This window comes from Phoca vitulina, unplaced genomic scaffold (assembly GCF_004348235.1).
Source record: "Phoca vitulina isolate PV1807 unplaced genomic scaffold, GSC_HSeal_1.0 scaffold73, whole genome shotgun sequence".
NCBI classification, from domain to species: domain Eukaryota; kingdom Metazoa; phylum Chordata; class Mammalia; order Carnivora; family Phocidae; genus Phoca; species Phoca vitulina.
Window position 1 is genome coordinate 762006 of NW_022589776.1, and position 17304 is coordinate 779309.

General features: G+C 34.7%; 1 protein-coding gene across 2 annotated transcripts in view; it reads left to right on the top strand.

Annotated features, from left to right (window-relative positions):
* The window catches only part of SUCO (SUN domain containing ossification factor), an 86769-nt gene that overhangs the window by 50891 nt on the left and 18574 nt on the right, over positions 1–17304 (top strand). The window contains exons 12-18 of one of the 2 annotated variants that reach the window (XM_032393397.1): positions 1045–1065; positions 1253–1308; positions 1800–1891; positions 2376–2441; positions 10084–10152; positions 10927–11017; positions 13579–14742. In XM_032393397.1, the coding sequence (XP_032249288.1) occupies positions 1045–1065; positions 1253–1308; positions 1800–1891; positions 2376–2441; positions 10084–10152; positions 10927–11017; positions 13579–14742 (1559 nt within the window). The remainder of the gene's footprint in view (positions 1–1044; positions 1066–1252; positions 1309–1799; positions 1892–2375; positions 2442–10083; positions 10153–10926; positions 11018–13578; positions 14743–17304) is intronic. The other variant, XM_032393398.1, reaches the window with a different exon arrangement.

A 17304-nucleotide genomic window follows, 5' to 3' on the forward strand; every position in this document is an offset into this window, starting at 1 on the left:
ATTCTCAGTTAATGGTTCAGCAGTGTTCAGAAAAATGAAGGTATATTTTCCATTTCTTTTAAACAGTTGTTTAATGACCTTTTTATATAGCAGTTTCTACACTGTGATAAGGAAAAATTTTTTAAATTTATTTGGCAGGTGATACAATTAATTTTACAATTAAGGCAACCCACCTGTTAATGAAATAGTTCCAAGAATTATTCTTCATACCATCTACTTTATTAATAATGGCAGAACATAATTTATTGGTGGTATAAAAAGTGTCATTTCCTACTTGGTTCTTTTTATGGTGGGACACTATAGAGCATCTTGATGATGACTATTCTAAAAAGTTCTTTTTGATAGCATTAATTCTAAAAGCAAAAAACATTTAATTCTAATTCTAATGTCAATAAATATATAAATTTACGTGGGTTTTCCTTATCCCAAAACTAAACCCAGATATACGGTCTACTTTTAATAGCCTATATTTTAAAAGTGGATTGATATATATCTTTTAGTTCTGTAAGTTATACTTGAAATAACATAGCATCCAAAAAAATTCATGCTTTCCCTAAAAAAATTTGTATACAGTATGGTACAAGAATAAATGCTATTTTATATTATGCTAGTTAATCTTTTTATCAATATGTATGTACATGTGTATGTCCACATATGTATCTATATATATAGGTATATACATGATACATATCTATAATAATTGAATTAATATAAGACACAGGTTGTTTCTAGATACTCTTTATTACTTTTAGAATGTTTTTATCCCTGCAGATAAATAAAACAACAGCAATGAATTTTAGGTTATTCAGCTTAACCTTAAAGTTAATTTCATTACAGTTAGATTATACTTTCTAGCTGTGATGGTAAAAATTTAAACCACTGATTTGATTTCTGCAAAGAAATAAGAGTACTACAATGTTATCCATCACAGTACATTGCTTTCAATAGTTAAACAATATAATTTACAAATATTAAATGTTGCTTATGGCATGTTATCCAGACTTTGGAACTGATTTCTTTTTCTTTTCCTTTCTCTTGCTTCAGATGTTCATCAAGTACATAAAGGTTAGCAACCTTCTCTTTTGCAATATTGAATAATAGGGCATGGCATATTACTGCATGGCAAAAAAGCAAAACTTTACAATTATTGATTTTTGGGGAAATGAGGACTTTATTTTTAGAAATGTTATAATGAAAGAAACTGCATATATTGTTAGATAATCTCATGTGCGCTGTGCTTTTTATTCTTTAGGTAGAGTTGGTATCACATTTTGGATCAGAGCACTTTTGTCCATTGAGCCTTATAAGGTAATACAGAACAACACTCATTTATTGAGTGATTTTTTTTTTTAAAGTGATACACAAAAATCCCAGCATATTTAAAGTGAAGAAATAATTTTCTCCTATGTGAAGTTAATATTATAGAAACATAAGCTGTTAAACCCTTCTTGTCCTTGAATCCGTTTTAGAAAAATGTAAAAATTTGCTCTAAGAAAAAATAACCATTATGTGTGTCTGGCCTAGCTTGCTTGCTATTTTGCTATGATGATAGTATACGGAAAATTCTTAGACTGATAAAACTGGCCATCAAATCTTAAATGCCTTAAATAGATAAAATTTTAAGGGAAACAGTGGATGGATGACTACAGTGTAAGAAACAGTCATTATTTTGGAGTCCAAAAGCTAATGGCCCTCAAAAAAATGACCAAAGTTAATGTATTTTGTCATTTATTATGAAGAGATGAGTCTTAACAATTTAGTTTTATTTTGAAAGTCTTTAATGCAATTGTTGTTAATAGGGTATTTGGCACTAGCATGGTCGAAGAATATGAAGAGATTGCTGATTCCCAGTATCAGTCAGAACGTCAAGAATTATTTGATGAGGACTATGGTAAGTGACTTTAAGACATGTGACTATTATGTGTATTTTTTTGTTTTTTAAAGTCTAATAGCCTGAAGGGATAGGAGAAGGTTTTATGACACCCTCCATTTCTACTTTATTAAGTCCTTGTTTTAAGAGATCTTAAATCATAGCCTGAAAAATAGAATTTTTCCCTTCCTTAATTTTCCTATAAGTGAAATGAAGACATTTATCAGGGGTTGGTAAAGTACATGGAAAACTTAATAAAGTCTTATAAATGTGATTAAAATTCTGGTAAGCAGTGGAATTATTTTCCTTGGCTTAAAACATCTGTTTGATAAATGGCTTCTGAATCTCATTTTCTTTTTGTGAACATATTTTAGGTGTATAGTGAATATTTATTATAAAATATGCTTTAAACGACAGCTGACTTCGACAGGACATAATTTGAGCTTTTAAACATATTATTGAAAGTAGTTCACAGTGTAATTACCTTCATTTTCTCTTTAAACAGATTATCCGTTGGATTACAATACTGTGGAGGATAAATCCTCAAAAAATCTTCTTGGTTCTGCTACAAGTGAGTATTTGGGATTTTTCTAGACACTATTAAAATATTTCCCAACCTTTTTTTCCCCCTGACATATATGGATATTTTGTTGTGGTATATGGTTTGGGAAGCTCCTCCTCCCAATGTTTAACTTGAGTTGAAATCAAAGATACTAGCATTGAAATGTATTTCCTTAGGGATAAAATAGGAAGGGTGAATGAAAAGAAAGAGGAGAGGAAAAAATGCAAGCACAGGTTGGTTCTTCTACCCTAACTAAGTGCTTATATTTTTAAGCAGATTCCTTAGAAGAATGGGCTATGAATTTATTTTGGGAAAGAATTATTAAAGAGCTCCAGACCATATGAGTAGAAGTATCTGGGTAGTCATTCTAAGTGGGAAGGGAATTCGAATGGTAGTTCAGAGGTAGTAGGCATCAGTGAAATCTTAGCAAACAAGAAATCATTGATCTATGGATGTGGTTAGTTTCCTAATTAATTACAAATATAAAGGCTGTTCTTACTCATAATAATAATGATTCTCGAGCAGGAACAATGATAATAATACACTCTTTGTAAACTAAAGAAATAATGACTAAGATACTAGTAGTTTAGTTTTTGTCATGCCAGCCTATTAAATTCTGAACCTAGTGGTAAGCTGGCTAAGGAGACTCTTGGAAAGACCATTACCAACCGACACTTAATTTTTATTGTTATAATTCAGGTAGGTATATTTTAATGGTTGTTATTTTTGGTTATTCATAAAGAACATAAAATACTGGAAGGAGTTTTGTTTTTATTTGGAGATTAATGATTGATTATAATAAAAGTAAATCTTTGTAAAATCAATGACTAATTTCTTGTGCCTTTCCCTTGTTGCCCTTAGTGAGTTGAGTTGCTTCAATCCCAGTCTCATGGTGTACATTGTCTTTATACCTTTTTAGGTTAATCAATCAGTAGTATATATACTTAGGTAGATATTTTGTATAGCTACAGTATATGGAGCTAGGAGTTGCCTCTGGTTTTTTTCATCTTTTATTTTTTCTCTTCCCTTCTTCCCCTTTTCCTCTCCATAGAAAACTAGTCTTCAGTGGGCTTTTTTTTTTTAATTTTTATTATGTTATGTTAATCACCATACGTTACATCATTAGTTTTTGATGTAGTGTTCCATGGTTCATTGTTTGCATATAACACCCGGTGCTCCATTCAATATGTACCCTCTTTAATACCCATCACCAGGCTAACCCATCCCCCCACCCCCCTTGCCTCTAGAACCCTCAGTTTGTTTCTCAGAGTCCATAGTCTCTCATGGTTCATCTCCCCCTCCGATTTCCCCCCTTCATTTTACCCTTCCTACTATCTTCTTCCTTTTTTTTTTTTTTAACATATAATGTATTCAGTGGGCTTTTTAAGGCATAGGGAGAAGAATGCTAAAAATACCTGTAGAAGAGGAACCCTTTATATAATATGTAACTTTGTTGCATATTAGCTCAATATATTTTGTTTCACTCTATTGCTAGTCAACTGACTATATATTAGTGACTACTTTTAAGTAGGATTCTTAGCTATCTAGTTGATAATAGTATTAAAAATAGGTTCTTCATTCACTGCTATGGGATATAGTTTTTTAGGAGTGAAAACATGATGCTGTGTTATCTCTCTGGATATTAATATTATTGTTCATGTCCTTAAATATGTATTAAAAATTCTGTGCTATGTAATAATCATCATAGCTCAATGATGTTATATTAGTTAGCTGTGTGGAAGCATTGTTATTTTATGGAGTCAGAAAATAGCCCCAGACTGAAAGATCTCTAGCTTCTGATGGTTGCTGGAGAGGAAGGGGCACCTTAGGGAAGTGTATGCCTTACCATAGTTGTAGGCAAAGGAAAATCCTGTTAATATTCTTGGTTTCTTTTTCTGTATTCTTATGGTATTAACTCCTAGACAAAACCTAGTTTATATCACAATGGAGGGCATTTCCCTGTTTGTAATCACTTCTGTGACCAAGGTATTATTTGTATTAATTAGATAAAGAATCTTCTTTATATCCCACTTTTGGGATCTTTTTCCTCAAAGATGTGTTTCTTAGTAACATATTTATTTTTCTTTTTATGGATCTCTCTATTTACCTTTCAGTGTTCTAGTGTTGACAAAATTTGTTTAGTGAGAGGGAGGGAGGGTGGGAAGATGTCAGCTAAGCCTAAATATAGTAGGGTTTAAAAAGATCTCCATCTCTTGAAGTTTCAGAAAAAAAGAGAGGCCATAGTAGCTGGCAGTGATAAGACTTTGGTGTCATAAAGGTTATAGACATGACCTAACACAGCTGTGTTCTGTACTTGTCCTTTTGAAGAGTCTGGGACTGTTTCTGAGCCTGACTTTGCTCCCACCTCCAAGGTGGTATAATATTTAAGGAGTAAATAACAGAGTGGAATCAGGCCAAAGAGCTAGTCTCTGGCACTGAAATATCTGAATTTTACTATCATCATCACACTTTATGAATTAGCTTGAAATTGGCTAATTTTGAATCTGATTTACTTTTTAAATTTAGATAGTGGCACCAAAACAGAATTCCGTGGCTTGGGGTGGCTCAGTTGGTTAAGTGTCTGCCTTCGGCTCAGGTTATGATCTCAGGGTCCTGGGATCGAGTCCTGCATCAGGCTCTCTGCTCTGCGGAGAGCCTGTTTCTCCCTCTCCCTCTGCTGCTCCCCCTGCTCTTCTGTCTCTCTCTCTCTGTGTCAAATAAATAAATAAAATCTTAAAAAAAAAAAAAAGAATTCTGTGGCTTTAATCTTTTTTTTTTTTTTTTTTTTAAGCCGGGGCAGAGGGAGAGGGAGAATCTTAAGCAGACTCCATGCCCAGCACAGAGCCTAACATAGGGCTCAATCTCACAACCGTGAGCCAAAATCAAGAGTCGGACACTGAATTGACTGAGCCACCCAGGCGGCCCCCCACCCTTTTTTTCCCTATGGCTTTAATATTAATAGAAACTCCCTTTTCGAAATGGAACAAATAATCCTAAAATTTGTATGGAACCAGAAAAGACCCCGAATAGCCAGAGGAATGTTGAAAAAGAAAAGCAAAGCTGGCAGCATCACAATTCCGGACTTCCAGCTCTACTACAAAGCTGTCATCATCAAGACAGTATGGTACTGGCACAAAAACAGACACATAGATCAATGGAACAGAATAGAGAGCCCAGAAATGGACCCTCAACTATACGGTCAACTAATCTTTGACAAAGCAGGAAAGAATGTCCAATGGAAAAAAGACAGTCTCTTCAACAAATGGTGTTGGGAAAATTGGACAGCCACATGCAGAAGAATGAAACTGGACCATTTCCTTACACCACACACAAAAATAGACTCCAAATGGTTGAAAGACCTCAATGTGAGACAGGAGTCCATCAAAATCCTAAAGGAGAACACAGGCAGCAACCTCTTCGACCTCAGCCGCAGCAACTTCTTCCTAGAAACATCGCCAAAGGCAAGGGAAGCAAGGGCAAAAATGAACTCTTGGGACTTCATCAAGATAAAAAGCTTTTGCAAAGCAAAGGAAACAGTCAACAAAACCAAAAGACAACCGACAGAATGGGAGAAGATATTTGCAAATGACATATCAGATAAAGGGCTAGTATCCAAAATCTATAAAGAACTCACCAAACTCAACACCAAAAGAACAAAGAATCCAATCAAGAAATGGGCAGAAGACATGAACAGACATTTTTCCAAAGAAGACATCCAAATGGCCAACAGACACATGAAAAAGTGTTCAATATCGCTGGGCATCAGGGAAATCCAAATCAAAACCTCAATGAGATACCATACCTCACACCAGTCAGAATGGCTAAAATTAACAAGTCAGGAAATGACAGATGTTGGCGGGGATGCGGAGAAAGGGGAACCCTCCTACACTGTTGGTGGGAATGCAAGCTGGTGCAGCCACTCTGGAAAACAGTATGGAGGTTACTCAAAAAGTTGAAAATAGAGCTACCATATGATCCAGCAATTGCACTCCTGGGTATTTACCCCAAAGATACAAAAGTAGGGACCCAAAAGGGTACGTGCACCCCGATGTTTATAGCAGCAATGTCCACAATAGCCAAACTGTGGAAAGAGCCAAGATGTCCATCAACAGATGAATGGATAAAGAAGAGGTGGTATATATATACAATGGAATATTATGCAGCCATCAAAAGGAATGAGATCTTGCCATTTGCAACGACGTGGATGGAACTGAAGGGTATTATGCTGAGCGAAATAAGTCAAACAGAGAAAGACATGTATCATATGACCTCACTGATATGAGGAATTCTTAATCTCAGGAAACAAACTGAGGGTTGCTGGAGTGCGGGGTGGGGTGGGAGGGATGGGGTGACTGGGTGATGGACACTGGGGAGGGTATGTGCTCTGGTGAGCGCTGTGAATTGTGCAAGACTGTTGAATCTCAGATCTGTACTTCTGAAACAAATAATGCAATATATGTTAAGAAAGAAAAAAAGAAGAAGAATGTAGCAGGAGGGGAAGAATGAAGGGGGGGAAATCGGAGGGGGAGAAGAACCATGAGAGACAATGGACTCTGAAAAACAAATTGAGGGTTCTAGAGGGGAGGGGGGTGGGAGGATGGGTTAGCCTGGTGATGGGTATTGAGGAGGGCACGTTCTGCATGGAGCACTGGGTGTTATGCACAAACAATGAATCATGGAACACTATATCTAAAACTAATGATGTAATGTATGGGGATTAACATAACAATAAAAAAATAAAAAAAAAAAAGAAACTCCCTTTTCCTTTTGGTATTGAGCAGTTAGTAGTTACAGGAAATATATGTCACCAGAGTACATTGATTCCGTTGGAACTTGGTTGTCAAAGAGCATACATACTGAATGTTTGGACATTCTTGACATTATATAATTTTCTTAACTACCAAAAAGGGGGAAACTACGATGTTGGGGAAAGCAGCGTTCTTGACTTTGTATACATGCCAGTTATGGCAGCTCTTCTGCTTGGTTCTTTTATTTACATTCTTTAACCAGAACATTTAAATATTTTACTTCAACAAAAAATTCTTAATATCATTCTGCTTTCCTTGTACTTTGTCATGTGGATTTTCCAGACCACTCTCGACTTTCATTTTCTTACAAGTCTGCCTTTACTTCTAAATATGGTCTGCATTTTGTTAGAATCACTTAAAGGCCAGGTTTCTGTGTATATGTTTAAGACAAAATACAGTTTTTGTGTTCTCTTACATCAAAGTATTTTTTATGAATGTATATATTTTATAGATCTAGAAGGAGAAGTGAGAATGAGGGTGGGCATGCAGCAGAGGTATCTAAATACAAATGGTAGAAAATAGTTATTTTGTTGGTTTGTCTTGTTATGTTGTAGCGTAGGTAGTTTGTTTTCCATATCAAAAGGAGCCTTAGTGGCTGGAGACTGAGTATAACATGTTGATGGTCCCTGGGGAGAATTTCATTCCTAAAAGAATGAGATTGGATGAATAGTGCCCAGCTCAAAGATAAAGGAGTTGGCTAATCTGGGAGAAATTAAGGACAAATGTCTAGTTTGGTACTATATTCCAAATTATTACCTTAGCCTATTCAGAAGGTCTTTTAGTGGCCACATTATGATTGTGACAAACTATCATGTGTTTGGATGCAAATTGGGAATGGTCAGAATAGAATATACACAAAGTTGCTTTCTCTCAAAAGACAAAATAAGACTACATTTGGCAGTGTTCTGTGAACAGAAGCAAAATTAATTTTTAGATGGACTGAGAATGTAGAAATTTGCCAAATTTTGCTTTTGTTACCAAGGAGCCCCCTGAAATGATGATAAATAGTATTTTTAAATGAAGGATGGTGTAAATCTTCTTTATGTTTAGGTTAAAAAGTAGTACTCTAAAGCTGCTCTCTTTACACAGATCCGTAGATGTGTTCTGTTCTTGAATTCTTTAACAATAAATACCCCAAAATTTAAATGCCAAAAAATTTGTTATCTGAGGTCAGATTGCCCTTTGAAGCACAAGGACTTCAGACTATAGATTTGATTCCAGAATTTGGATTCTATGAAGCAGTCCATTTTGACTGAACTTCAGCTGGCAGGTCAGATACTATTGCAGTATTGATTGACATTAAAAGTGGATTTATGTGGAAATAAAAGAGTTTCCATTGCTACTTTTATTTTGGTTTGTGTGGAAATATGTGTTTCCATTCTTGTTTTTATCTCATGCTTTAGCCTAAGAATCAACGCTGCTTCTTTGTTTACCAGTTTGTCTGGTCAAAGGAAGGGCAAGGTTGACCTATAGTCCTAGACATTTACAAATCAAGTACAAAGCTTTTGTGTGTTGTACCAGTGCTTGGAACAAAGTACCATTCCTGTACTTTGTAAATATCGAAATTTATGACTACCAGTTATCATTTTAAACTGTCTAAAATTTCTTAGTATTTTCTCCTACCATAAAACATGTATCTATAGGATCAGCTCCAGGTGACAGTGCATGGCTTCCTCTCAATTTTCTGAATAGGGTGTTAGCTTTTCCTCCCTTAGAGCCTTTCCTACTTTTCACATCTATGATTTTCACTGAAAGTGTGATGAAAACCCTATGGATCTCTTGGGAAAGGAAAACAAGACAGAAATAACTGATGAGACTTAATATGTAGCCCTTACCAGATATTAATATTTTAATAGGAGAAATACCTGATAACTGGTGAATTAACTTCTAGTGGAATGTTAGAGATTAGATTGGGGATGGAAATTAATTTCCCTTAAAATTACATCATAGAAGGAAGCCACCTATTCTCAGCACCAGCTTTTTATGGAGTCAGGTATTTTGTGATACTCATGTGCCTTTGGCTATTTATTCAGATGTTAAACTCATCATCCAAGTATCCTCTTTAGAAAGAGGCAGAATTTGCAGGTATGCAGATTGCTTTACCTACAGCACTGAGAGTTTTATGACTTTAACTTAACCTGCCCATGCCCATACCCACCCAATTCACAAAAGATTTTGTGTCATGTGTTATCCATTAAACATCATTAAAGGTTACCAAAGAAATTTGATTCTGTGCAGTATCAAGTTGGGATTTAACCATATTATCAATAAATATGTTCATAGTGGAAAATAAAATTTTCCTGCTCTCCTAAGATATGTTCATAGTTGAAAATAAAATTTTCCTGCACTCCTTTGGATAATAATCTTCCCATTTTGTTTATATCTATAAAAATCACCTGTTTAAGAAAAACTACTTCTTCAAACTTTTTTGTTTTTGTTTTAAACGGTAGAAACTTTTAAAGAAAAACAAGCTTTTCTGTAAAATACTAATTTTGGTTGTCACGTATTTTTCCCTGCCCCAGTAGAGGCTATATGTTGAATTTTACTTGAATTTTGTAATATGCTGAAGATAGTGTTTTAGCAAAAGGTTTGGGGAAGGTTAACCAAAAAAGTATAATTAAGTTTTAAATTCCTTCTGAACATAAAAATTCAGATTTATGTTTTATACTTTTTGGCTGAAATTTGTGTCCTATATTGGACTTACGTAGTAAGATGAACAAAAAGGTAATTAGTCCAAAAAAATGCAAAAAGACCATTATAAATGGTTTTTTGACTATCTGATATTAAGCTATATAAGAATTTTTAGGTGTATTGGTATTTTTTCTGATTGAATTTTGTTTTAGATGCCATTCTAAATATGGTGAATATTGCCGCTAATATTCTGGGAGCAAAAACTGAAGACCTGACAGAAGGTACCTAATCATTTTATGGGTCTTTTAAATATCTGATACTCCAAGGATCATTCTAGTTAGGAAAATTAATTAATAAGCCAAGGAACTTAATTTTCATTTAGAAATATAGAAATGAATCAAAGGGACTTACCAATCTTCTATTATTCATTGTTTATTTGAATTTCACAAGTTCTCTTATAATACGATCCTGTCTATATAAAATTCATGAATTTCTTTTTTGACTCTTCCTGCTGTAGAAGTAATAATTTTATCCCTTATCTCTTTCCTGAAGTTTTCTAGTGGTAGTTCATGCATGCTTTTATTTATCAAATAACTACTCAATTTACAAAGTGATTTTTTTTTTTTTCCCTCTACAGAATGCCAAATAAGAGTATTAATAGCAAGGAGAAACCACCTTGCCTTTTTTTGTTCTTAGAAAATACTTAGTTCCAAGTGCGAACTTAAAATGACCCATACATTTCTTCTTATTCCCTTTAGTAACTCCTTTAGGTGTCTAGAAGGCATGTTAATCACATAAGATTACACAGAATTTATAGTCATTGACTTGCTTTAATTATCTGAGAAGTTGAGAATATGCATTATTTGTAGTTCTGACTTTGTATGATCATTTCTTTCTAAAAGAACCTTGATGAAAGAAAATAAAGTCTGCAGTAGCAAACCTATTTGACTTTTTCTCTCCCCCAGAAACTAAAGTTCTTTATTTGTTATGGTGAAATATCGTCATGGCATAGCTTTTTAAAATTAAACTCAACATGGGTATCTTTCTTAAAATAGGAAATAAAAGTATATCTGAGAATGCCACTGCCACAGCTGCACCTAAAATGCCTGACTTAGCTCCTGTTTCAACTCCTGTTCCATCACCTGAGTAAGTTATATTGTGATATTAGAGTTCTGTTAAAATGGAGAGCTAAATGTACTAGTACATAGAAAGGTACTTGTGGTTTATGTGTGAAATGATTATCTATAGAAAGCTCTGAATCATAGGGCAAGCATTCCACAGCCACTTAAAATATCTTTGAGTTGCTTCTTGGGTACCAGAAATGCACTTCACTCCAGACCAGATGTTTGTTGTTTTGATATATATTACTTCTATTATTCACAATACTGAATCTTTTTCCTATTGCAAAGAATTGGCCTAATTCTGCAGGTATAGGTTTGAGGACACATTTTAAAAGCTTGCATTTATTAAGTTCAAATTTAAAAGCATTGATTAAGTACCTGTGCTGTGCCTCAAAAGCTACAAAGGTGCCTGATATTCCTAGAGCAGTGATTCTTAAATTATGTATTTTTCTCAAAACAAACTCTTACAGTGTTCACTTTCTTAAATTGAATTAGATAGACGTCTTCTCCTGGATTGCAGTGGGGCACTTTGGACAGGAATGTCTGTCATGTAGTTAACATAAAATATCCTCATTTCTTTAGTCTTTTCTACCAGAGATGATTAAGGTTTTTTGCCACTTCTTCTTATCTATAAGAGATAAGCTCATAGACTGGATAATTGGGTATAGTTATTGTAAGTTTATGTGTATTTCATTAGATATACTCTGTAAAATGTTGAAAGCCTTTTGTCTCAGAACTCTGCTTGACAGGATGAGATATTTGAACAGGAAATATGTAATGAAACGTGCAGTGGGTATGGTTTGAGCTGTAATTCCTAAATACCATACTAAATAAAAAATGAGGTTTTTGTGCTTTGAAGGGCACAGTGACATACTTGTATTCTGTGTTTATTTGGAAAGTGACTAAAGATATTTGTTTATTGGATGACTAGAGAGAAAATATAGCATTCTGTGTCATTGAGTCCTAGAAGATCCTAAGAAATCTATTTAGGATAGGGACATTCTTGGTGTTGTTTCTAATTATGTGGAGCTATGCCTGCTAGTCCCAGTTTTAGGACTAGGCTTCTTCAGTTAACAACACATAGTATGTCTTATTTTTCAGAACTAAAGGAAACTGATTTCACTTTATATATGTGCACACAGACACACACACACATATACACACTCTCCTCCATATAGACATATGAATATTTATTGAAAGATACCACATCAGGCTTATATAGTAGTTTTTACTTTTCTCTATTAGTTTGATTTTAATAGATTTTTTAATATAATTGCTTACTTTTTAGTTTAATGTTTCTTTATATTTGTTTTAAATTCTTTTTGATTACTATATGCAATCCTTTGAAGAAAATAAATGAAAATGAAAGAATCCATGATAGGGTGTCACTGTTAAAGTTCCTATGAAAAGATGACTTATTTTCTTTTCCCACATTTGAGTTTTTTAAAGTATAGCTCTGATTAGGATATATATAGATGGTATATAACTTAATTTGTACCAAATTAATTCATTTTAGTTTTCTCCCTCCCTTTCTTCAGACACTGCTCCTTTTTACTGTCTAAATTTATGTTGTAGATAGTAAGCAATAAAGATGTAAGAAATGTTATTAGAGACCATCTATCTATATATCATCTATTTAGAGAAGCGTAGTCTAATTGTGTTTTAGTTTTGTCCATTTACTTACTGTCAACAAGATGAAAATCTAGCTTTTAGATACTATTTTATTCCTACCTTTGCTACTATGATATTAGTCTTTACTCAGACATTTCCTGGCATTCTTAGTAATTTTTCAGAGTAGGAAAATTATATATGAAGATGTTTCTTTTTGGTATTCAAATGACTTTATTTTTTCAGTTTGTACCTTTTGTACTGTAAGGGTTGCACCTGGAAATTTATTTTTATCTTGGAATGAACCACAGACATTATAATTTACAGCACTATTCCTACCAGCTCCATCCCCCTACTCCCCTACCTTACATACATACTCTAGATCCTACAGATGGTATTAAGTTATAGATGGGGCACTATTTATTATTAGCCAGGACTTTCATTAGAGTTGTTAAGTATTTGGCTTTAAATAATAGAAAATTAGCCCAGATGATGTTAAGATTATTTTGGGGAGGGAGGGATGCAGATAATCGTGTGTGTATGTGTAATGCTACCCTGGAATTCCTCAAGTCATCCACAGAAAAATTTTCTTTGAGAAATCTAGCTACCTTTTAAAAGTATGATATTCAAATACAAAGTGCATTCATATATTAAGAATCCCAGATTCTAGTTCCTAGACTCCACATATAAGCAATTCTTAAATAGATATTTTTAAAAAGCAAGTTTGATTTAGTAAATAGTGATTTGAGTCATCTGACTGATCACTTGATAAATGGTCTTTCTGTTACCATTTCTGAATAATACTTGTTTTTATAATGAAACTGACTTAAAGGGGAAAAATTCATCCAAAAAAAATTTCAGTTTCTTCTATATTTCTAGTCTTCCTTTTATTTGATGTATGATACATTGATTTTTTAGCATAATTTTAACTTTAGATTTCTAATTAAAGTGATATGTAATTATGATATGTATTTCTAGGTTTGTAACCACTGAAGGGCACATATATGATACAGAGCTATCATCACCCGATACTCCAAAAGAGAGTCCAATTGTACAGCTGGTTCAAGAGGAAGAAGAGGAGGCAAGTCCATCTACAGTGACCCTTCTGGGTAGTGGTGAACAGGAGGACGAATCATCACCCTGGTTTGAGTCAGAGACACAAATATTTTGCAGTGAACTGACCACAGTTTGTTGTATTTCTAGTTTTTCGGAATACGTATATAAATGGTGTTCAGTTAGAGTTGCTCTTTATCGGCAACGTAGCAGAACTGCTGTGAGTAAAGAAAAAGATCATCTCATGTCGGCTCAACCACCATTACCACTTCCTGCAGAATCAGTGGATGTTTTAGTATTGCAACCTCCAAGTGGAGAATTGGACAGTAAGAGAAAGGAAAAGGATGCTGAAACTATTGTTCTAGGTGATTTAAGTAGTATGCACCAAGGTGATTTGATTAATCACAGTGCAGATGCAATTGAACTTGAACCAAGCCATCCTCAAACTCTTCCTCAGTCTCTTCTCTTAGATGTTACTCCAGAAATCCATTCATTACCTAAAACAGAAGTGTCTGAGCCTAGTAAATATGAGGCAGGACCTACACCATCTCAAGTGATCCCTCAAGAGAATTCTGTTGAGTTTGATAATGAGACAGAAAAAAAGTCTGAGAGTTTTAGTTCTATAGAGAAGCCAGCTGTGATCTATGAAACAAATAAACTTAGTGAAGTAATGGATAATATTGTAAAAGAAGATATAAACTCCATGCACATTATCACAAAGCTATCTGAAACAATAGTGCCACCTGTAAACACAGCTACTACGCCAGACAGTGAAGATGGGGAAGCCAAAATGAACATAGCTGACACACCAAAGCAAATTTTGACTCCTGTTATGGATTCTTCTTCATTACCTGAAGTGAGAGAGGAAGAACAGTCTCCGGAAGATGCCCTTTTAAGAGGGCTACAGAGGACGGCTACAGACTTTTATGCTGAATTGCAAAATTCGACAGATCTAGGGTACACTAATGGAAATCTTGTACATGGATCAAACCAAAAGGAGTCAGTATTTATGAGACTTAATAATCGTATAAAAGCCCTAGAAGTTAACATGTCTCTCAGTGGCCGCTATCTGGAGGAGCTTAGCCAAAGGTAAGCTTTATTATCAATTAGCACATTCTACTTTGCAACATAAGTAGCATAGTATGTTTTCTGAGTAGAGGATTAATTATCTCATGATATAGTAGTAATCAGTACCATTTTAGCTGGAGAGAGTGTTACTTAGATGTTGATCAATGACTTAAAGTAATTGATTTTCTTTTTTAGAAGTACTAAGTGATGTAATATCTTTAAATATTAGGGTGACCACAAGTTTGAATTATCTTTAATCAGTTTTTCCTTTCTTCTGTTGTTTAACTTTAGCCACTTTTACTGTTTGGCTCCCACAGTATTCATGTGAAAATTATAGTATTATATAACATATATATATATATATATATATATATATATATATATATACACACACACACATACACACATACACACACACACACATATATATATACACACACACTGTATATGTAATATCTATAAAAAACATTAGATATTGAAGCTTTTAGTGGAATTAGACAAGAACAAGTAAGAGTTTAAATCAGTGAAGACTAGGGGCGCCTGGGTGGCTCAGTCGTTAAGCGTCTGCCTTCGGCTCAGGTCATGGTCCCAGGGTCCTGGGATCAAGCCCCGCATCGGGCTCCCTGCTCCGCGGGAAGCCTGCTTCTCCCTCTCCCACTGCTTGTGTTCCCTCTCTCGCTGTGTCTCTCTGTCAAATAAATAAATAAAATCTTTAAAAAAAAAAAAAAATCAGTGAAGACTAGAGTAGACTGAACTGGATGATTAGGCAACATTTGCAGTCTTTCAAAGAAGTCCTAGAATCCTAGTTGTAGTTGTGATAATTTATGCTATTGTGCTCATAAGTGCCAGTGTGCTTATGCAGTGATTAGGGACCCCAGGCACAATTCTCCATTTTTTTATATCTGTTTACTCTTTTTTATCCCTTAAGTGTCCAGTGTCCTCAGGGCTTCTCCAACATTTTGCAACCACCTAGGCACTAAGTGTCCAGAATGTCTGAAACACCACCTTTTCCTACTCCTTTTAAATTAAAATGCTACTACTAAGATGTCACTAAGGTCATCATTATATCCTAATGGGTTTCCTCCTAATCCACACAATTTATTAGCAAATTGTGTGTGCATGTGCATGCATGCCCACTTAAATACCTCCTACCTGGGGCGCCTGGGTGGCTCAGTTGGTTAAGTGTCTGCCTTCGGCTTAGGTCATGATCTCGGGGTTCTGGGATCGAGCCCCACATCAGGCTCCCTGCTCCGCGGGGAGTCTGCTTCTCCCTCTCCCTCTGTCCTTCCCCCCCCACCCCCACTTGTGCTCTCTCTTCTCTCAAATAAATAAAATCTTAAAAAAAAAAAAAAGTACCTCCTACCTGCTTCTCCCTACCCTAATTGCCCCCCTAAGGGAACCACAGAAATTACTGATTCTTTTAAATTTTTTATTGAGATATAATTGACATTAATTTCAGATATGCAACATAATGATTTGATATTTGTATATATTGTAAAATGATCACCACACTAAGTCTAGTTAACATTCATTACCATACAATTATAAGATTTTTTCCTTGCGACAAGAACTTTCAAGATCTACTCTCCTAGCAACTTTCAAATATAGAGTATTATTAACTATAGTTACCATGCTATACATTACATTCCCATTACTTATACATTCTATAACTGGAAATTTGTACCTTTTGACCCCCTTTGCCCATTTCTCCCATCTCCCATCCCCTACCTCTGATAACCACCAATTTGTTCTCTCTATCTCTGAGTTTGAGGGTATTACTGTCATCATTATTATTACTATATTCCACATATAAGTGAGATCGTATGGTATTTGTCTTTCTCTGACTTATTTCACTTAGCATAACGTCCTCAAGTCCATCCATCCATGTTGTTGCAAATGGCAAGATTTCCTTCTTTTTTTGTGGCTGAATAATATTCCATTGTGTACAGATACCGCATTTACTATATCCATTTATCATTCGATGAACACTTAGGTTGTTGCCATCTTGGCTATTGTACATAATGCTGCAGTGAACATGGGGGTACATATATCTTTTCAACTTAGTGTTTTTCATTTTCTTCGGATAAATACTCAGAAGTCGAGTTGCTAGATCATAAAGTAGTTCTATTTTTAATTTTTGAGGACCTCCCTAACTTTTCCAGAGTGGCTGCATCAATTTGCATTTCTACCAGCAAGGGTTCCCTTTTCTCTACATCCTTGCCAACATGTGTTATGTCTTATCTTTTTGATAATAGCCATTCTAACAGATGTGATCTCTCATTGTGATTTTGATTTGCATTTCCATGATGATTAGTGATGTTGAGCATCTTTTCATGTACCTGTTGGCCATCGTATGACTGTGGAGAAGGCCTGTTTAGATCCTGTGCCACTGTTTTAATTGGATTCTTTAATTTTTTATTATTCAGAGGTATACGTTCTTTATGTACTTTGGATATTAACTCCAATCAGATATATGATTTGCAAAGTTTTTCTCCCATTTGGCAAGTTGCCTTTTCATTTCATTAATGGTTTCCTTTGCTATACAGAAGCTTTTTAGTTTGATATGTACTCGTTTATTTTTGC